The following is a 20,229-nucleotide window of genomic DNA, read 5'->3' as shown; positions in this document are numbered from 1 at the left end:
GAAACCTAGCGAAGGGCTAGGCCATTGAGTCTATCCTCCGGGCTCAATTTCCGCTGAAGCCCAGACGGTGTGGCTCCGTAATGCAATTGCGATGATATAGGGAGCACCGACAAGTTGTTCGAGTCCTGTATCTATTTGAATTATACGCGCGACGACATAAGCGCTAGCATCCTATCGACTCAAAACAGAGGACTCCAATTATTGAGGCGAGGTCACCAGCGATGACCACCTCAGATAGCGGTCATGCCTCAGAAGGCATTGTTAAGGATGTGGGAAATAGAGAGGCCCAACCGAAATCTAGAACCACAAATATCTTCCGATGGACGCTCGGATTGGTGGTGCGGTATGCTTGTATTCATGTGTAGGTATAGTTTTTACAACCACGATCTGACAAACAACCTACCAATATAGGCTTTGTATTTGGTATATATTGCTCGCCCCATTTTTCCGATGCCCGGCTCAATTTTCGGATTTGAACGAGTCCTCTCCGCGAGTCTGCAAGCCGTATCTCGTCGCCCGCTCCTATGTTGAGCCTCACGTTCTTCCATACTACAATACCTACGGCGCGCCTTACTTTGAGAAAGCCCGTCCGTATGTGGTGGTACTCAACGAGAAGGTCTATACGCCTGCCGCAAATGTCGCCAAGCTTAGCTACGATAAATACGGCGCACCTGCTTTGGACCAGGCTCATGCTTACGGATCCAAGCAGTGGGAAAAGCAAGTTGCCCCTCTTCTACAATCCGCAAAGGATGGTGCGAGCGAGCTGTATAATGCTGAGGTAGCACCTCAAGTCCGAAGAGTCACGGCAGTGGTGTCGCCTTACTATCAGAAGGCAAACTCCGCCTTTGAGTCAACATGTGTTGGATATATTCAACCATTCCTTGCTCGGACAAGACCTTTTATTGGAAAGACATATACCTCTGGTCAAAGTGTTCTAACAACCACGGTCATGCCCTATGCCCAAACGTCATGGTCATCCATTATCTATTTTGTGAACAGCTGGCTCTGGCCACAAATTACCGGTCTTTACTCAGAGAATGTTGAACCTCAATTAGTTAAAATCGGGCAGAGACTAGCCAGCTATCGTGAGGGAAAGCAGCTGCGAAAGGTTGTGGATGAGGTTGACAAGTGAGTTTCAGATCCTAAGGAATACCCTCAGTTGGCTGACCTCGACTGCCACAAGCTCTCCGGAACAACAGGTTAATGTTGTTCCCACGTCACAAGAAGCCAGCAAAACCGAATCCTCCTCCACAACTTCTACAACCGTGGTGCCATCTACATCTCGCGCATTGTCCCCTACAGAATTGGCAGCACAAACTCGCGAGAAGATCGAGTCAGACCTGCGGACCTGGCAGGAAAAGTTTTCTGTGGCTGCTGATAAAGGTATCGAAGATCTTGAAGAGCGCCTATACGAACTTGTTGGAGGTTACGTAAATGGCGGGGCGAAGTATCATGGGGAGAGTCTTGTAACTGCTCTGGAAACTGCTGTGGAACACGAACTCTCGGCTATCAAGCTTCGTGTAGGCGAGTTGACTGAGGCTTTGCCTAGTGAATATTCATCCGCGGAGCAAACGGCGCAAAGTGAACTTCTTAAGGGCATCAGACAAGCCGCAGTCGTCATTAGGGATCGCGCCCATGCTATCCGAGAATGGCACAGTTCATTTGATCAGGAGCTAGTGCACCGTGTCTCTGCAACAGTAAATTCTACCCTAGATGTGCTTGACAGTGTGCGTGACCTGGGGCTCCAGGAAATAGGGATGCGCTGGGCTTGGATGGATGGTGTTACCTACAAAGACTGGGCAAGGTATCATGCACTGAAAGCACAGTTTGAAGATTGGAAGGATAAATTCCGGGAGGTCGGCATGCGTCATCCAAAATTGGAAGATGCCAGGGCACTCTCAGATGATATCTTATCTCGTGGAATGGATGCCGCCGAAGCTGCTGCGAAAGAACTTGCCAGGCTGAAAGATGTCGGTAGATGGAAGATTGCGGCCCGGGAAGTAAGTGACAACTTCGATACTAGGTCCGGCTCTCCGCCTCCACGGCCAATGCCCAGTGAACCTGCTTCCGAAGAGCATACCCTAGATGCAAACTCTGCAAATCACGAAGCTTCAATGCACCATGACTCAGGTAACGCTAGCTCAGCGGCACAGGGTACTGCGGAGTCCGAAGACCAAGTGCTGGGTCTTGATGATGCGCCTATAGCACATGAACAGACCACTTCGGAGGGTGGGGAATCTTCGAGCGAAAAACTAGAGCCGTATGAAGATCGTGCGGAATCCGATGGTCATATAGAGACCGGTCCACTCACAGCGCCGCAAACTCATCGGGAGGAAGACACCACGAGATCAACTTGGGGTGTGGCTGCGGCTGAATCTATACAAGGCGTACAAGAATTTGAGGACGCGGCTGAGAATATTTACAGTGCTTTAAATAGTGCTCGTGAAAACTATGCGGAAGTTGAAAGGTCAGCTGGAGAGGGATCATCTCAGTCGTTTGAGCAGGCGGCTCACGAACAACTTGATGACACCCAAAACCTTCATAAGCCGCAAGTGCCAAGCTCCTCGATCGTTCATTATGAAGCTATTGAAAACCTTGTGTCTGAGCTACTCGCCGGGAAAGATCCTTCTTTCGCCCAGGACGTGATGGACAAACTACACGCTATTTATGGAAACTCACACCCCGCATTCGAATCACAAAGAGATATTGTAGCAAACGATAAGACCGCTTCCATTCCATCCTCATCGGCTACAAGCATGCCCGTTGGTGAAGACTCCGTGGAGAATAGCTATGAACAACCTGACGATACCATTTCTGTTGCGGAGTCTACGATTGGCAGTGCTGCTTACACCCCAAGTGAGCCTCCTTCTCCATTGGAAAGTACACAGGAACAGCATGTATGGATTGCTACCGACGAAAACGACTTGATTCTGGACGCCACCGAGACTACTGCATATCGTATGCAGAGCTCGGACGACAACCTTGAAGCGGCGCCTGTTAAAGATGATCTATGATCCCAGAAGATAGGCAAAGTTTGCTTGCTGCGAACCCAAGTCCCATGTGGATTGGAGAAATATATGGCTCGGTCCAAAGCGATACACTCATGAATGGTATCCTTCATTTTTGTTCCTTCTAGCTTTGATATCCTATCAGATTGATCATGACCTTTCTTATTCCCCACATAGTTTTCTGCGAGTATGTTTTGGTACATTATATTGCTGATTTCTTGTGTTTGCGTGTACTCCTAAAGCCTAATGATTGTTGTATACACTAGCGCACCAGTGGTTTTGTAGGTCTATGTACGTGCACGTCATTACCGTACATTCATGGAAAACGTAATTCAGCACATTCTTCGTCATTCTATGTCTGTCCAACATTTGAAGATATTGTACCTTATTCTCTCATAGCGACGAGATAGTCCATAATGTACATGTAATAGTCAACTCCAACAGCTCATCGATACTGTACTCGCTGGCCTCCCCTTTTCTCCATTTTCTTCTGCCTCTTACTCTCCGCAACAGCTGGCTCTGTTCCGCCCATTCCGGCAAGCCCGCTCTTCATTCCCGTGAAAGTGGTATATGCCAACCAGACGGAATACAAGGGCACCACAATCCATAGCCACCAGGCGCGATCGCCAAAAACACAGACCGCACCAATACAGCCCCACGTCCAATACAAGACATCCCACATGTATTCTGTTAAACCGGCCGCCCCAAGGTCCTCTCCAGGGGAGCGAAGTGAGCCATCGGCGGGATTATAGCGTGGACGGCCCAAGCGATCGAGATAGAATTCGATAGCTAGAGTCGGACACGCAAAGACAACATAAGGCGTTAAAGAGCGTGGGCGGTTAAATATCCAGTGGAGAAGGAGGAAGGTCGCATGAAGACAGAGAGTAGTTATATGGGTACGGAGTAAGAGGGAGGCATTTCGAGTCGCGAGAGTTTTTGCCGCTTTCTTGAGAGAGGGTCAGCTCTTAAGTTATCATTGATATATGAAGTCACCAAGGAGTGGTAGAATCGGGGGAGACAAACTTGTGCCATGTTGATCAGTCGTCCAAGATTGGTAGTAGTGGAGTAGTACTTTTGGTCGTGTCGTTTGATGTGTCCAGGTTGGATGTAGATAGTTGAAGATCATATGAGTCGATAGCTCCTTGCAGATATTAGGTTATATATACAGAAGCTGAGCCATACTACCTAATTGTGACAGAGCAAGATCGAAGCTCAGCGTGGTATTGAGTTCGCTGGTGGAACTTTTGGATTGACAGACGATTAGGGAATGGCGTTGCCCACCACAACCAGACAAGCGCCCGCGCCTCCACCAGCCACTAAGAGTGGTGCATTGAACTACCGCCCCAAAACATCTGATGGCCGAAAAAGACATCGTGACGACAATCAAGATCGCCTCTGCCACATCCCACTACATCTCTCTTGGTGAGACTTTGCTGTCCCCGCGCAGCTCTCCTCTCTCAACCGTTCACCCATCATTCGCGACATGCAACTTACTCTCCTCTGAGTCTCAACCTGGCCCAAAGGGGCGTCACGAGTTGGCCGGACGTCATTCACTCTCCGAGACACGACCCTGTATAATATCGCGGGTAAATTAACTGAGGGATTCTGTGAAGGAAGTAATAGGGGAACGTCTGTCAGGGCGATCGTATCACTCATTTCCCTCTGTCGGCGGTCCTCTGGCTATTAACACAACTTTGCATCCGCGCATCACAAAGAATCTCGCGGTTCATTCGTCACCGGAATTTCTATCAAAGAGCGCTAGCTCTCACTTACTACCTACCAAATGCTTGCTCTTCTTGAGCGAACATCTTAATTGTTTCCTACCGGTCTACTCAATCCTCCACCGTGGTCACCACCGACACCACGCCTTGATCTTAACTCGCCAAATTTCCCCGGGCCTTCAAGCCTAACTATTCACACCCCAACATGTCGCCGTCGACATCCCATATATCGGGCCAGTTGAGGCAGCTAATATACTATCATCTCGATAATAATCTGATTCGAAATGCGCTATTTCTTGCTGGTCGTCTGCATGCCTATGAACCTCGAACATCGGAAGCTTCCTACCTACTCTCCTTATGTCATCTACTCAACGGGCAAATCAAGGCAGCTTATGATTACAGCAAGAACTTTGGGTCGAGAGGTACTCATTTGGGCTGCTCTTATGTATATGCGCAGGCGTGTCTTGACTTGGGAAAATATCTTGATGGCATTGCGGCGCTGGAACGGAGCAAAAGCCTTTGGACTTCTAAAAACCATTGGAGTAAGCATGCCATCCTTCGCTTCTCACTATATTCGTAGTCTGAATAATATCGTCAATGTGGCTGAGGCTGATAATTTCCCGCCGATTGTATAGACAAACACAGCGAAACACGCAGGCAGCACCTACCCGACGCGGCTGCAGTTTTGTGCTTGCAGGGCAAACTATGGCACGCGCATAAAGATCTCAACAAGGGAGTGGAATGCTACGTCGAAGCCTTGAAACTGAATCCTTTTATGTGGGATGCCTTTCTAGGTTTGTGCGAGACAGGTAAGTTTGGATGCGGTCCTTATCGTTGCACTGAAAAACTGATCGCCCTATGAAGGTGTCAATATTCGAGTCCCTAATATTTACAAAATGAGCTCCGAGCTACTTTCTGTTCTATCGTCATCACAGGAAGATATCGATCTTCCCCCTGACAAAGTTACACCTGCAGGTGGACCGTTGCAAACTTCAGCAAATGTGAATCCAAGCTGGGATCCCTTTATGTCTGCCGCGTCCCGCAGTGATTCAGGTACTACACATGGAAGCTCTGCCTTATGGGAGAAATTAAACGGAAGCACTGTCAGCGTGGCATCGAATGGAACATCAACACCAGTTGTGCGGGAAGGAACAGAGACCCCTGGGGGCCAGAGCAGTGAGTCTGATGAATTTCGCGTGGCTAACGGTGTTGGGGATACATCGTGGGAGCCTCCCTTAGCTCCAGCTAGAAAAAATCGCACGATTCAATCGATCGGGGCAGATCATGCAATGGATCCTCCACCGAAAATGAAGCCGACGGGTATTAGACAAAGGACAAGAATGAGAGTTGAACAAGAAGAACAAACGACAACCCAATTGGAAAAGGAATCTGTGACAGGATCTAGAGTTGGCGACCGCAAGCGAACGGTTTCCGGCCAGGTAGCTCATCCACAAGCACCAACAGAGCCAGGGGCTCCTCAACGCCGCAGCGTACGTCTATTCAACCAGATCAAGCCCACAACTAGCAAGCTCTCAACCACGGCGCTAGGCGCAAAGGACGGCAGGGAACTCAAAAAGGTTAAAGCTACCGGTGCCAAGGGGCGTACTACGGCAGCCACGAGTGTAGGTCGTGTTGTGAGCGGTAATAGGAAGCATGTCGGCGAGATACACGAGAGCGATGGGAAAGAGCATCGTCCGGTATCGACTATTCATAATGCAGCTACCAATATTGCCTCTAAGACCGCGACGATTGAAAAGTCGAAGTCCATTGAAGCCCTGACATGGCTATTGGAACTTTTCTCCAAACTGGCTTCAGGATACTTTGCTTTGAGTCGGTATCGGTGTACTGATTCTATACAAATATTCAATGCGCTTTCTCAAGGCCAGCGAGAAACGCCTTGGGTTCTTTCGCAAATCGGGCGAGCTTACTATGAGCAAGCAATGTATTCAGACGCAGAGAAGTATTTCGTACGGGTGAGAAACATAGCACCGTCCAGGCTGGATGATATGGAGATTTACTCGACTGTTCTCTGGCATCTGAAAAACGACATCGAACTAGCCTATTTGGCGCATGAGCTGATGGAGGTCGATCGTTTATCCCCCCAAGCATGGTGCGCCATTGGCAATTCGTTCTCGCATCAACGCGATCATGACCAGGCTCTAAAGTGTTTCAAACGAGCGACACAATTAGATGCTCATTTTGCCTATGGCTTTACCTTGCAGGGACACGAATATGTAGCAAACGAAGAATACGACAAAGCACTGGATGCCTACCGGCATGGCATCAGTGCCGATAGCCGCCACTACAATGCATGGTACGGATTGGGCACCGTATACGACAAAATGGGCAAACTCGACTTCGCTGAACAACATTTCCGTAATGCAGCAAGTATTAACCCTACAAATGCGGTGCTAATCTGTTGTATTGGTCTGGTCCTGGAAAAGATGAACAATCCAAAGGCAGCTCTCATTCAATATGGGCGAGCCTGTTCATTGGCACCACATTCCGTGCTTGCTAGGTTCCGCAAGGCTCGTGCATTGATGAAGCTGCAAGAGCTCAAATTAGCTCTAGCAGAATTGAAGATTCTTAAAGATATGGCTCCAGACGAAGCAAATGTGCATTATCTCTTGGGTAAACTTTACAAAATGCTGCATGATAAGGCCAACGCTATCAAACACTTCACCACGGCGTTGAATTTGGATCCCAAGGTAAGGGCCATGCCAACATTTACCACGGGAATAGGCTCACTAACTCTTTCTACCTTTAGGCGGCACAGTACATAAAGGACGCTATGGAATCATTAGATGACGAAGAGGAGGACGATGAAGATATGGCTTGATTTCTACGGCTTTCCTTTCCCCCCTGTCCCAAGCTTTCCTAAACATCCACACATGACACTTTCTTGACCTTCGGTCTTATCTGCTTCGGTTTCCTCAACATTTGGCCTTGAACCACGTTCCTGCTTGGGGTTCTAATTCATGACGGTTGGCGTTTTTCCCTATTTTTCTCCTTTCTGGGTCAAATCTGCGTGAGCATCAGCATTACACGGGCGTTAACAGGCCGGTTGGGTAGAGAGTGCGTTTCCCAGCATCAACGGAAAGGTGTCGAGGCTCTTTGGTTCTGTACATTAGCGTGGGTTGGCTTTCTCGCGTTTTAGCTGCGAATGAGACATGAAGACACCAGGCGACAGATTCGTGGACATATACAGTCTGTCGTGCGAGGCATTTCCATACTCAATTCATCTTTATACATATTCTTACATTTGAAGGAACTCAGCCGAGGTAAAAACCAGTAAGACGCTCATCAAACATTACATGCATTGTCACCTGCCCATCAGGGAAGGAAAGGCGGTGAGCGGTCCAACAAAATTCGCCAGAGAAAGGCGGAAGTGGAAAGACGACTTGTTTGGTAGTTCTGTTTCACAGCATACGTCTTCCTATTGGGATCCTTGATATTCCTAATGTCGTTCTTCTAAGTATTGTTGGGAGTCCCCGCTTTCTATTAATATTTATATCGGCCATTGCCATGCCCCAACCGCTCTTGTGATTCTCCTGTGCATCCCTGCTGTTCCCGAGACTTTCTCGCCTGACCTCATCACCGCTGGAAAGTACCAAGTAAGGATGTTCCTCTCTTAATTGGACAGCCTATATAGGTCTGACGCTCAGCTTGGGAATTAGGGTCGTTCTTATAGACAATACTTTGTTCTTCTCACCATGTCGTTTCTGTCCTACGTTGCCTCGGGCATCAGCTCGTTCGTCGTCGTGACACTTTCACTTTTCACCCTTGGCCAGAAGATTCCCGGCGCAGCGTTCGTTGCTCGCTGCTTGGCCTCCTACGGTTCTCTTCTCCTATGTGCCACTTACGGTGTAATCGCTTCGATTTTCTTGCGTCTGGTCGGCTACGGACGGGTGTCGCAATGGGCCACCGCGCGCAGCTTCAAGTGGGTCATGCGGTATACAACCGGTGTACACTTTGACATTGTTGAAGGCCAGGAGCATCTCTCCACCCGACCAGCGGTCTTTATCGGAAACCATCAATCGGAGCTAGATGTCCTCATGTTGGGTTCGATCTTCCCCCCGTACTGCAGTGTTACGGCCAAAAAATCGCTGCGCCATGTGCCCGTCCTCGGTTGGTTCATGTCTCTTTCTCGCACCGTTTTCATCGACAGGGCCAATCGCCAAACAGCCGTAAAGGCGTTTGACAGCGCTGCAGAGGAGATGCGCCACCACCGTCAGAGTGTCTTCATCTTCCCCGAGGGCACAAGAAGCTACTCGGACAAGCCGGGGCTGTTGCCGTTCAAGAAGGGTGCTTTCCATCTCGCTGTGAAAGCCGGTGTGCCTATTGTTCCTGTTGTTTCTGAGAATTACTCTCATGTTCTGTCTCCCCGGCACTGGAGGTTCAATGCTGGCTCAATCCAGGTCAAAGGTACGCTTTTCCTTTGCTCATCTCCTTTGAGCAAATACATACATGAACGAAACTGACGCATCCTAGTTCTCCCTCCCATCAGTACTGAGGGTTTGACTGCGGCTGATGTCGATGCTCTGACTCAGTCAGCTCGGGAATCCATGCTCAAGACTCTGCTCGAGATGTCCGAGAAGAACGAAACCGAGGTTGACAACTCGCTTGCCAATGGTACCTCTACTGCCGTTGAGATCTGACCTCGTTGCAAGTTCGAGTTATGACAATGACCCTTTTCTGCCTTGGCATCCCCTTCACCGAACGTCAGATGCCCGCACCCTTCATTGCACGAACAACTTGAAACGCGACATGAGACATGAATACCGGGCGTTACTGTCCCTCGTACCACCCGCTAATAATCATTGTCTTCTATTCTCCACCACAAAGTCCGCGACAGGGCACTTCGATAAATTCTGTCAAGGGACAAGGGCCTAGGATTTGCATTACTTGTAGACATGAGAGACAACGTGAGACAGAGCGGTCCGCCCTGATGAAACGTCCATTATAATTGGTTCCTATCCCTCATGGATAGGACCTTTCCCCCCCAAGGTGTATATAATGCCCTCCGTTCAGGAGCACCGGGGTCCCTCCCGCTGTATATCCTGGACCAATTCTGTATGTAGGCTACCAGATCAATAGAACATATCCACTTGCTGTTCAAACCTTACGTGGATGTTTATATAAACGTAGAATTTTGGCATGATGTCGGAGGGGGCGAAGCAAAACCTATTTCAAGCATTGGCAAACACCTGTCGCGCAAAGTCTAACATCTTTCTCAATGTCAATCTTCTGCAGCCGCTGCCATGGATCTGCACCATCTCCTCCACTTCCCCGCCCAATCCCACCCCCTCTTGCCGCAGTAGCAATAAGATAATTCTTCTCAAATGCAACGACCTCAACTCTCACATCTTCCACCTCCTTTCCATACAGCCATGTTTTAACCCCAGTATACGGCTCACCTAAGGTTCTTAGGTCCCGGCCTGCAGGCTCCGGCGCAAGAACGTTCGTGAAAACCAATTCTCTCAACCACGGTGCCAATAATGCTTCCCCTGTCATCTTTATATATGCTTCTTTCAACGCCCAGTAGGTGTAGAACAACCGGAACCCATGTTCCACAAGGGCGTCCTCGTTGCCGATATGTGAAGGTACCCCGTGCAAGCTTTTAATGGTATCCAGCTCGCGCTGGGAGAAGACTTCAGAGAAGATACTGACGAAGTCTTCTAACGCTTGTCTAGTTTCCGTGGTGTTGCGGCGCTCGTCCACGCAGGTAATGTCTATCCCTACCTGGGGTATGGATGAGAGGGGCGTGGAGGCGGGATTGGGGTTTGTAATAACATTGGTAGGCGCAATTGAGTTATTATTGCTTGATGGCGGCAAAATAGTCCCTGCGAGAGCGACCAGGGATGCTTGATGGCTGACGTTGAATTCGATGCTTGGGATTGGCTTGGCTGTAGCTGCAGTTTGAATGAAGTCTGCAGAGTTGAAGTAAGGCCGATGATGCGGTGCTGGCGTTCGGCTGATGGTAATTTGGCTCCATGGGATGCGACATGTTCGGTGGATAAAAAGATATTTCAGCAGATTGGACGCAAGGGACATATGCTTGTCTTTCAGGTGATAGAAGCGTTTGGCCGACTCCTGGTCTGATGGCTGGAGTGTTTCCAGTAGAGGGAGGGATGAGGTGGTCGCTGTTAGGTCCCGAGTATCGATATACCACCGTACCATGCAATTGTTGGACTCATCCTGCGATGATTGCATGTTTAAGACTCAGGGGATTGGGTACAATGAAGCAGGGTGGTGAGACGTATGTAGAGCAGCTTTGTTGCTAACTTGATTTCAGTGCGGGGAATGTTTATTTGTGAAGCATACACAGTATAGAGTAGAGCAAATACTAGAATAGCTCAACCACCATCATATCTCTATGGTTATAAACGAATAACTGAATTGTCCTCTCGCTCCACAGAACACGGAACTAGAAACCAATTCATAAAGTCTCCGTACAGAATAAGCTGAGGTGACGTTTTCCAAACTGATCACCGTGCAGGAACGTCTTATCATGCGGGGCAGCACGTGGAGATAGCTCGGATATACATTGTTCCGGCCATTTATACAGGCCGTGACTAGCCAACACTTGACTCATTTTCTATGAATTATACCACATTGAAATGAGCATCACCGTTGGGGTTCTCGCCTTACAGGGCGCATTCTACGAGCATGTCCAGCTGCTGAAACAGGCAGCAGCCAATTTAGCGACCGAGACCAACACCTCACCGCAATGGGAGTTCATTGAAGTGCGAACCTCGCAGGAATTGGATAGATGCGATGCGCTTATCTTGCCTGGTGGTGAGAGCACTACTATCTCTCTTGTCGCAGCTAGGTCCAATCTTCTAGAGCCCTTGAGAGATTTCGTAAAGTATGTGCCCCAGAAAGCCTGCTCTGCTTCCCAAGACTAACCATTTCTTCTCGATAGGGTCCATCGCAAGCCAACTTGGGGAACCTGTGCCGGGTTGATTTTGCTTGCTGAGTCCGCCAACCGGACAAAGAAGGGTGGTCAAGAGCTTATCGGAGGTTTAGATGTGCGCGTAAATAGAAACCACTTTGGTCGGCAAACTGAGAGTTTCCAAGCGCCATTGGACCTGCCATTCCTGAATTCCTGCGGGCAAGACCAGCCTTCTTTCCCAGCTGTTTTCATCAGAGCACCTGTTGTCGAGAAGATATTGCCACACGAAGAGGGCATCCAAATAAGCGAGGTTCAAAGAGACGAGACTGTCGTAGCGCCTTCAAAACACGCGAAAGGCCGGGCGGCTTTGGACGCAATGGCAACGCAGGTTGAAGTGCTGGCCACACTTCCAGGCAGAGCCGCTAAACTGGCTAGTGAGGGGAGGAAGATCGACGCAGACAAAGAAGCTGGAGATATCATTGCTGTCAAACAGGGAAATGTTTTCGGGACAAGCTTCCATCCTGAGCTCACCGGCGACGCCCGCATACATTCATGGTGGCTGCGCCAAGTGGAGCAGTCCGTGAAAAAGAGGAAGGGGACAGAGCAACGCTAATGAATGCTTTGCATTATAAAAAGATTTTGTATAGAAAGGTTCGTCGATAGATGGGGTATCGGATGTAAATATTCTTTTGTTGGTGCCGTTCCTTCTACTAAATCAAAGAGATATAATGCATGCAAACGCCGTACATGCGCCAACCAGACAAAACTCATCAAGATTACCTGCCCTTACCGTATTCTTCTTCTTCCCGTTGTCTCTGATCATCTGCATAAGCCCGGCCATAACCGCCACGTCCTGGATCGTACTCTTCTCGGTATTCATCGCGAACCTGTCCACCAGATTTACCGCGACTGCAAGGACATCAGAAACGGTTTTGTCTTTTGGAATTGAGCGCCTCTCTACATACCCGTATTGTCTCCCTTCTTCGAAACCAGGGTCAAGATCCGTCCGGATAATCCTCTCATCGAGCTTAGTGCCGCCAACGTATTTCAAGCAATCCAACGCATCCTGATGTGTGTAATACTCGACGAAGCAGAAGCCACAGGGCGTCTTCGTATATCGGTCGAGCCCCATCACAAGTCGTTTAACCTCTCCACATCTGAGTCTATCAGTTAATAGACGGACTTCAGCACGGTTGTTGGGTGGTATCTGACTTTGAGAAGAGCTCATGGATCTGTTCCTCCGTGGTGTAGAAAGAACTACCGTAGTTAGTATATGGAGAGAGGCCAATGCTGAAGCGTCTGCGAGGCAAGGGACATACAGATTACCAACATAAAGAGTGGTAGCATTTTTTAAGTTGTCCGATGGTTCTTCTGCGACCTTCTCCGGTTCATCTTGGCTGTACTTGCGCTTCTTGTTCTGGATACATACGAGACACGTTAGTGATTTTCGCGAGCCGGTCAGTTGTCATTGAAGGGCTCTATAAAGCTATACCTTTCCCAGGTAGTAGGCGCTTGGCCGATCCAGTCTATCCACGGTGTTGCGTGGTGATACGGCCATTGTCGAGGAAAAAACGATAAGAATTTGATGATAATTGCGTAAGAATCACGATTAGGTTAAGCAAAGAAGAGGAAGAACTGAAGACAATGAAGGGGCAAGTTGAGCGCAGGAGGTTGTTAGAGATGCAGTCCAGGAAAGCTCACCATTGGAGCTTGTTCACGGAAACTTACGCTGTTCTTGGCGCGCCCGTCGTCTAGTGTGCTTCCGCCAAAATTTCCCCGGACACTGTTTTGTTACTGGCGCATTCTCCCGCCTTTTATACCAGCACTGACATTCCTACGTTTCATAAGCTTGTCGCCGGCAGGGGATGGAAGTATAGCATTGCATTCAACTTCTGTCTGGAATAAGTGCTTCAACAATGCCGAAAGTGATCAGTTACACACCTCCGTGGCTCTCACGCCCTTCTCCCGGAGCCTCCTTGTTTTCAAGCACAGCTCCGAAAGCTCCAGAGAATATATCAGGCAAGCTTCAGCAAGAAAGTGACTATGCTGGACCAACTCGCATATTGGCAAGGAGAGGAAACGAAGCGTTTACAGTGGTTGACAACCAGATCCGTTGGTCGAGCCTAACGCGACTGAAGAACGAATGGCAGCAGCAGACAAGATCAAGGAAAGGCACTCCTGATCAGAAAGAAGACACAGAAGGAAGGTCGGATGCTAGCGACAGTGTGCACTACAGAGTATGAGAAAATATGTTGCAGAATCAGCTACTATTATAATATAAAACTGACAACCACCAGGTCTTGACAGTTCCGGTTTACGAACAAATCCGCCAACTCATACCTTCCCCCAATGGCGCTTTTCTGGCTATTGTTGCAGATCATACGGTTCATATTGCCGTACTTCCGGATCCGTCTCATTTGTCTGGGACTGACAGCTCACCGATTCGTGTGAAGACCTACCAGCTTGGGCCTACAACGCACGTGATACCAGAGTCGCCTGTAGTAGCAGCTTTATGGCATCCGCTTGGGGCTCACAGCAACCTTGGAGGCTGTATCGTTACCGTCACGGTAGATGCCGCTGTACGCGTCTGGGAACTGGACCGAAATAATCAATGGTCTTTCGACCGTCCTACATTGGCGATCGACTTGAGAAAGCTGGTGGATGGCACCTCTTCTGACGAGGACTTTTCGCCTTCCGGCTTTGGAAAGAACAAAGGGTTCTCTGCTGATTATGTTGATATGGAAGTCGCATCCGCTTGCTTTGGAGGCACGGGGAGTGAAACGGAGGACGCCTGGGCACCGACGACCTTGTGGGTTGCGATGAAACCGGGCGACCTTTACGCCCTTTGCCCGCTCCTGCCCTCCAAATGGAGAGCCCCAGCTACTACCGTTCCTTCGCTCTCCGCAGCTATAATTCCAAAATTGGCAGCCCTTGAGGAGGATCCTGCTGATTTTGTGGATGAGCTGACTGCCTGCCGGCAACAGTACGAGTGGTTGACAGAAATTGATAACCAAGACCCCTTGCATGTTTACGAATCAAATACGGGCCCAGATTCGGAAATCCTTACTCGCCCTGCCAATCCCAGTGCAATCCCTAGACTGCAAGGACCTTTCCGTATAGATACAGGAGATGAGGTCGATGACTTGGACCTCTGCGATCTTCATGTTATCGCTGCCAAAGTTGACGTCGATGCCCTCATGATGGGCGAGGATGAGCTTTTGCTCGAGGATAACGGAGAGGACAAGCTGTCGGCCACGGTTATCTGTCTTTCTACAGGAAGTGGAAGAGTTCACATTTGCCTTGAACTTGATGGAGTAGAGGGACAGTGGCTTCCTAGGGCGAGAAAGAATGCCTTTAGGACCCCACTCTCGGAGCCGTCTGATCTAGTCTTGGTGGAATCGCTGGACACCATGAGGGAAGGACAACAATCGTTGAAGAACTGGCCTACATTTACGAAAGACGTGCATTCGAGATATGACTTCTTCGTGACTACCGAGAACAATGTGATGTTTATCTCCCTTTCTTCATGGGTGCAGAGACTTGAGGCGGAACTTCGATCCGAGGACACAAGTGGCTCGGGCTTCCGTTTGGAGGTTCTCTGTGAGGGCACTGTGTCTCTAAGAGAACGCATCTTCCAGACAGACGAGGCCCATAAAACTGCGAAAGATCAACCAGACCATCTCCCCGCCTCGGTGGTCTATTATGATTACGATCTTGGCTACTTATTGCTGACCTATCATGGTTCTCATCCATATGCTGCTATCATGGATACTCCTGAAGTTTCTTTCCCATCACTGACAGAACTGAATCCGGATGCCCGTGTTCCTGGTTCCCCCGTATTGCCACCACGCCGGCCGCCTTATCAGGTTCCCGCTATCTTTTACTCGGATTCTCCCCTGGAATTCTTCGTCGACAAACATATTCCACATCGCCAGCGACATACTCTCAAGGAACAAGTTCGCCTGTCCCCGGCGACGTTGGACCTGGTTGCCGCTGCACATAGGATTCTGTCTGCTCATACCAACGCCCTGGAGAGGGCAGCATCAGACCTGTTCCGTCGGTGTGAACGACTGCAGGGAGAAATGCAGGAGCAATTGAAGCAACTCACTGATGTGTCTGAGCGAATCAAGGGAGTGTCGAGCGAAATTGGTGAAGATGGGGAGCGGAAAGAAAACTCCAGGAGTGGCGAGGCATTGGATAAGAGACTCCAAGCGGCAAGGGATAAACAGGAGCAGCTTGTGCAGCGATATGAAGCAATTCGCAATAAGATTCTAAAGTCTGGTGGAAGACCACTTAGCGAGAAGGAGCAGTCCTGGGTATCAGAAGTGGAAACATTGTCAGAATTGTGTGGAGATTCGAGACAGGAAGGCCGGGATAATGGCCAGCAGCTGTCTGAGAGACTGGAAACTGTGAGTTTTTCTTGCCACCGAGAGTATTACACGATGACGCTGACAACCCTTGTAGGTGAAGGAGATTGCAGCCGACCTTCTGGCTGAGGCCAAGTCTGTAGCAGCGAAGGCTCCCCCAGTAACTGAACCGGGCAGCCCGGCATCACCTGGAGGTGCTCAACCTAGAGTTCCCCAGAGACTGCAGCGAGCCAAGATTGCAGATGCAATGAAAATGGTGGAACGAGAGTGAGTTTTCTTCCGGTCGGACGTTTTGCGTAGCTTGTACTGATGATTCTACCCATGCAGGTCTGCTGTTATTGAAGCGATTTCGTCACGCTTGGAACGATTGAACGCCAGTATATGAAAGAGTATGAATGTGTAGTACTTGAGGGTCTTTGGGGGATCAAGCAGTTAAGCAGTTCATAGTTGATAATACCTCCTGCAACTAAGTTGCAAGCATGATGTTTCTTTCTCTTGTCTGCAGGTCTAAACAGCTTGCATAGTATGTCTCTTCGGGAAGTAGTATCGTAAGACAGCACCCATATTCATTGTACATACCTATACTTCTCTTCTGCCCGACGAAAAAGAGGGTACGCAAAGCAACGAAGATCTTCTCACCAGACCCTGCATCTTTTTAGACCCCTCCGAAAGACAACTAGGGCACATACGCTAGACACCTCACACTCATGCTAGACAGATGATCTACTCCTACCCCTAGAGTATTCATTTGCTTCTTCAGTGTCTTTCGGATCTGCCAGTTACTAGTTACTGATCCTCATCTGAGCTTGCACACCGAGAAGGACGACAGGCGAGAACTACTAGTACAGTCTACAGATGATGGGACTGATGCAGTCCAAGTGGTGGCGTAGACAACTCCTAGGACTACTACTAGTAGTAGTCAGTGACTGAAAGGGTGGCGGAATGCACATACCATCAATGGACGGTCAATGGGTAGCACCATGGTGATGACAGATGGAATCCATGGCACCTACCTGGGTCCCGACTGTACGTAGCTGCCAAAAGTGAATACAACCAACTTTTGGTCTCTTCCTACTAGTAGCAACCCCACTTCATGTGAAATGTTCTCTCCAACTGAACGTCTCATTTCAGCATAGACTTAGGGGGTCGCCAATACGCTAACGTGGACCGAATCCTAAGCAACATGGTAGCCGTCCGCATCTACGGATTCCAGAAAGAAAACCTCGATATCCCCGCTCACCTCGAAACGATCATACCTGCAGAGCTCCGCAATGCATTCTACCGCGCGCGATTCATAGCTGGACGGGCCTTTCGATATTCAGAGTATATCGAAATCCGCCAGGCAAATCGCTATCAGGCGATGTGCCCTCGCACGAGCGTGAACTACTACAGCCATCAAATGTCTGTCTTACGTCTTTTCAGCTGGCGTCATGATTACCACTGGAGAAACCCGACTCTTGCTCCAACCGAGAAGCTCGACCCGACCATCCTTTGCTTTCACATAGACCAGTCTGCGTACCAGAGCTATCAAGCGGTCTTCGCCAAATACCAACAAGCGTTCCTGTCTGGTCCTTTCCTGGCATGGCAGAACGCCAAGCGCGCGGTGGAAGCAACAGCCGCTAAGTCTAAACTTAGCGAGGTGGAAAAAAGAATGTGGAATCAGTTCTGGCGTATCAACTTTCTGGGCGAGATGCAGAAGTGGGAGTCGCGCGCTACAGCCCTCGCTATCCCGTCTTGGGAGGCGATTGTCGATGAGTTCTACGATGCGATCTTGGAATGCGTTGAGGGAGCAGAGGATGTGCTGGCCAATACTGCTCATGGTATTGCTAGCAAAAGCGGTCTTGGATACGGTGCGCTTGAAGTTGACCCAATGTTGCACTGGGAAGCACCCCTTTTGTCAGGGTTCTAGAGGAGTTTTGTTGGGCTGGGTTGCACGTCACTTGGAAGATGCAGTATTGAGTATTGAGATTTTGGTCGGATGATAACCTGCGGTTAGCTCTTTGGGGGACAAGGCCGCCTTTAGGTATGCTCGTGGTTGTATCGCGAAAAATACTTGTGATCAGACTAGGTAGTCAACTCATTTCATTTATTATTTTGTTTTATTTTGTTGCTGCTATTCTTCCGAAAGGTTTGGGTTGGATGTTCTGAATGCGAGCAGAAAGCATAGTCTTTGATATTTTTGCTTTGAAAAAGCACATATTAGGATTTTGTCATATACTTTCTAGTAATATCTGTGTGAGCAAAAGTTATAATACAACATTAACTGAAGCCCGGATGTGACGTGTTAAATACCATTTATTGATATATCTTGAAGCTGTGTAGGCAAGCAACACAGCAAATTTGTTTTTTTTTTCCAGTACAACTCCACTTCGCCTACAATCTACATACTACTGTTAAACAAGATGAAATAGTCTGTGTTGTACTACAAACTTAATTTTAATTTTATTTGTTCAATTCCAATCCTTTGTCAATGCCGTATTTTGACGCCTCGCTTCTTTGGCAAAGATCAAAGCAGAAGGCCAAGCCCCCACTGGATCCCTTTTACCTTCGAAAGCGCTTCTTATCGAGATGATCACCATGTTTCTATTGTACTTTTCCTTTTTTTTTTCCTTTTCTTCTTTCTCTCTCTCTCTCTCCCTCTCTCTCCATATTCCTATTGCCTTGAAGACCAGCATGGCAACGCTAATATGTCGAAACTCGCTAAGTAACAACATCCTCGTGAGTAGGTGAACAAAATACGAACAGATTACTAGCGAGTGAGTTCAAAGACACGATAGGATCATATCCACAGAGATAGGTATATATGATACGCTAGCCTTTGTGGCCGTGTTTACTAGGGATGTACTATCTTATGGCACAGTATATAAATAGTAATTTTAATGTAGCACATGACTAGAACATGCCCTAGCTTGGCAACAGACTACTAGCAGTAAGCCATGCTCTCATGAATTGACCATATAGAAACGTCATTTACGGCTGCTAGGAAGGATTAATACTGGTGTTACCCGGTGAGATCCAACGGCCAAGACCAATTAATTCACTAAATCTGACTTTACTAGGGTTTATTTGCTGCCGGTGGCGGTCATGAAACCTTGCAGGACGGGAAGTGATTGACTGCCAGCATGTGGCCGTCGTAATAGTCGCTCTCCGGTATACAATATCATGAGCAGATGTGTCTTTCCCCGAAGTATATAGTCCCCGGCCAAAGGGGAAAGAGAAGTATATCACACAAGTATCGATCTTCTCTCTAGATGTATTTATGTTTATGTATCGAAATAGGAGATCACACAATTTATTGAATGCTTCATGTAACAGACCAAAACTGTTAGCAAGTTTATTCGAATGCATTAACAAGCGATGTATTCAGCTTACCGTTCAATGAGATGGACACCGGAAGCCGTGTCAACGATACCGCTGACCTCACCGGGCTGTAGAGCAAATGCAGCGTCCTCGAACTCCTTCTGCATTTCTCCACGTCCAAAAAAGCCACTATTATAACGTTAATTCCACATGGTAACAAGCCCACAGATGACAAAGCAGGTACATACAGATCACCCCTCTTCCTGGCGCTGCTACAGTCTGATTCTGACATCGCAAGATCTCCCAAGCTGACCTCGCCCGACTTGATGCGCTCTTCATGGCCACGAAGGATGTCAATCGCCTCCTCCTTGGACCGAGTAATCTCAGACTCTCTCCAGCTACTGGGTCGTCTGCTCTCCCTATGTTTGACCAGAAGGTGGCTGCAGCGGATTTTCCCTTCACCATGGCCTGTGCCATCAGGCCGACTGGTGGGCCCGCTATGGTAGTTGGCCATGTAAACCTTGAGCGTCTCCGTATCAGTGCCTGCTGGAGGCTCCCAGCGAGATTCTTTTGTTATGGGGTTGAAATAGTACGGAAGGTTCTTGGAGTTAGAATGGCGGACCTCCCATCCGGCCGGAAGACCTGTCTCAACCTAGAAAAAGCCGAGTTCAAATGAGTATAGAGCTTTAAACGTGATTGATAGTTCGGTAGATGCGAGATAAAGCGTACCATGATGATTTGGGATAAGAGTGGTATAGAATTACAAGCTTTATTAAAGGGGCTTTTTCAGGATATGCAGGATTGCAGGAAATACGAAAAATAAATGCAAGTAATAATTGCCGTGGCAGCAGCTCCTGCGGGACAGACTGCGGGGGAAATGAGGGACAAACACAAAGCATGCAAACAGCGCTAACAATACAAACATCCATCAATAAGGC

General features: G+C 48.6%; 10 protein-coding genes across 10 annotated transcripts; 6 read left to right on the top strand and 4 right to left on the bottom strand.

Moving 5' to 3' along the window:
* Positions 1–221: 221 nt before the first annotated feature.
* On the top strand, positions 222–3,014 carry ABOM_007115 (uncharacterized protein; the record flags this gene model as incomplete). Its single annotated transcript, XM_022534244.1, has 3 exons — positions 222–343; positions 412–1,128; positions 1,184–3,014. 3 exons carry the CDS (start codon positions 222–224, stop codon positions 3,012–3,014), a joined length of 2,670 nt encoding a protein of 889 aa, XP_022388667.1.
* A 439-nt stretch (positions 3,015–3,453) lies between these two features.
* ABOM_007114 (SND2/TMEM208 family protein) lies at positions 3,454–4,040 on the bottom strand (the record flags this gene model as incomplete). The annotated part of the gene is made up of 2 exons (XM_022534243.1): positions 3,454–3,954; positions 4,032–4,040. The coding sequence occupies 2 exons, from the start codon at positions 4,038–4,040 to the stop codon at positions 3,454–3,456; spliced, it is 510 nt and encodes a 169-aa protein (XP_022388666.1).
* Positions 4,041–5,013: 973 nt separating this feature from the next.
* On the top strand, positions 5,014–7,568 carry ABOM_007113 (anaphase promoting complex subunit bimA; the record flags this gene model as incomplete). Its single annotated transcript, XM_022534242.1, has 4 exons — positions 5,014–5,358; positions 5,427–5,538; positions 5,594–7,437; positions 7,497–7,568. The coding sequence occupies 4 exons, from the start codon at positions 5,014–5,016 to the stop codon at positions 7,566–7,568; spliced, it is 2,373 nt and encodes a 790-aa protein (XP_022388700.1).
* Positions 7,569–8,442: 874 nt separating this feature from the next.
* On the top strand, positions 8,443–9,387 carry ABOM_007112 (1-acylglycerol-3-phosphate O-acyltransferase SLC1; the record flags this gene model as incomplete). The annotated part of the gene is made up of 2 exons (XM_022534241.1): positions 8,443–9,154; positions 9,221–9,387. 2 exons carry the CDS (start codon positions 8,443–8,445, stop codon positions 9,385–9,387), a joined length of 879 nt encoding a protein of 292 aa, XP_022388699.1.
* A 526-nt stretch (positions 9,388–9,913) lies between these two features.
* On the bottom strand, positions 9,914–10,942 carry ABOM_007111 (4'-phosphopantetheinyl transferase family protein; the record flags this gene model as incomplete). The annotated part of the gene is made up of 1 exon (XM_022534240.1): positions 9,914–10,942. The coding sequence occupies one exon, from the start codon at positions 10,940–10,942 to the stop codon at positions 9,914–9,916; it is 1,029 nt and encodes a 342-aa protein (XP_022388698.1).
* A 407-nt stretch (positions 10,943–11,349) lies between these two features.
* Positions 11,350–12,237, top strand: ABOM_007110 (pyridoxal 5'-phosphate synthase subunit PdxT; the record flags this gene model as incomplete). Its single annotated transcript, XM_022534239.1, has 2 exons — positions 11,350–11,597; positions 11,655–12,237. 2 exons carry the CDS (start codon positions 11,350–11,352, stop codon positions 12,235–12,237), a joined length of 831 nt encoding a protein of 276 aa, XP_022388697.1.
* A 163-nt stretch (positions 12,238–12,400) lies between these two features.
* Positions 12,401–13,182, bottom strand: ABOM_007109 (nuclear cap-binding protein subunit CBC2; the record flags this gene model as incomplete). The annotated part of the gene is made up of 5 exons (XM_022534238.1): positions 12,401–12,533; positions 12,590–12,781; positions 12,837–12,881; positions 12,944–13,041; positions 13,117–13,182. 5 exons carry the CDS (start codon positions 13,180–13,182, stop codon positions 12,401–12,403), a joined length of 534 nt encoding a protein of 177 aa, XP_022388651.1.
* A 358-nt stretch (positions 13,183–13,540) lies between these two features.
* On the top strand, positions 13,541–16,376 carry ABOM_007108 (uncharacterized protein; the record flags this gene model as incomplete). The annotated part of the gene is made up of 4 exons (XM_022534237.1): positions 13,541–13,861; positions 13,922–16,033; positions 16,089–16,258; positions 16,319–16,376. The coding sequence occupies 4 exons, from the start codon at positions 13,541–13,543 to the stop codon at positions 16,374–16,376; spliced, it is 2,661 nt and encodes an 886-aa protein (XP_022388652.1).
* Positions 16,377–17,174: 798 nt separating this feature from the next.
* ABOM_007107 (uncharacterized protein) lies at positions 17,175–17,900 on the top strand (the record flags this gene model as incomplete). Its single annotated transcript, XM_022534236.1, has 1 exon — positions 17,175–17,900. The coding sequence occupies one exon, from the start codon at positions 17,175–17,177 to the stop codon at positions 17,898–17,900; it is 726 nt and encodes a 241-aa protein (XP_022388672.1).
* Positions 17,901–19,283: 1,383 nt separating this feature from the next.
* pin1 (peptidylprolyl isomerase ESS1) lies at positions 19,284–20,023 on the bottom strand (the record flags this gene model as incomplete). Its single annotated transcript, XM_022534235.1, has 4 exons — positions 19,284–19,293; positions 19,364–19,480; positions 19,582–19,943; positions 20,021–20,023. The coding sequence occupies 4 exons, from the start codon at positions 20,021–20,023 to the stop codon at positions 19,284–19,286; spliced, it is 492 nt and encodes a 163-aa protein (XP_022388673.1).
* Positions 20,024–20,229: the final 206 nt, after the last annotated feature.

This window comes from Aspergillus bombycis, assembly GCF_001792695.1.
Source record: "Aspergillus bombycis strain NRRL26010 chromosome Unknown contig00048, whole genome shotgun sequence".
Taxonomy (NCBI): Eukaryota; Fungi; Ascomycota; class Eurotiomycetes; order Eurotiales; family Aspergillaceae; genus Aspergillus; species Aspergillus bombycis.
This window is presented reverse-complemented; position numbering and strand designations above follow the sequence as displayed.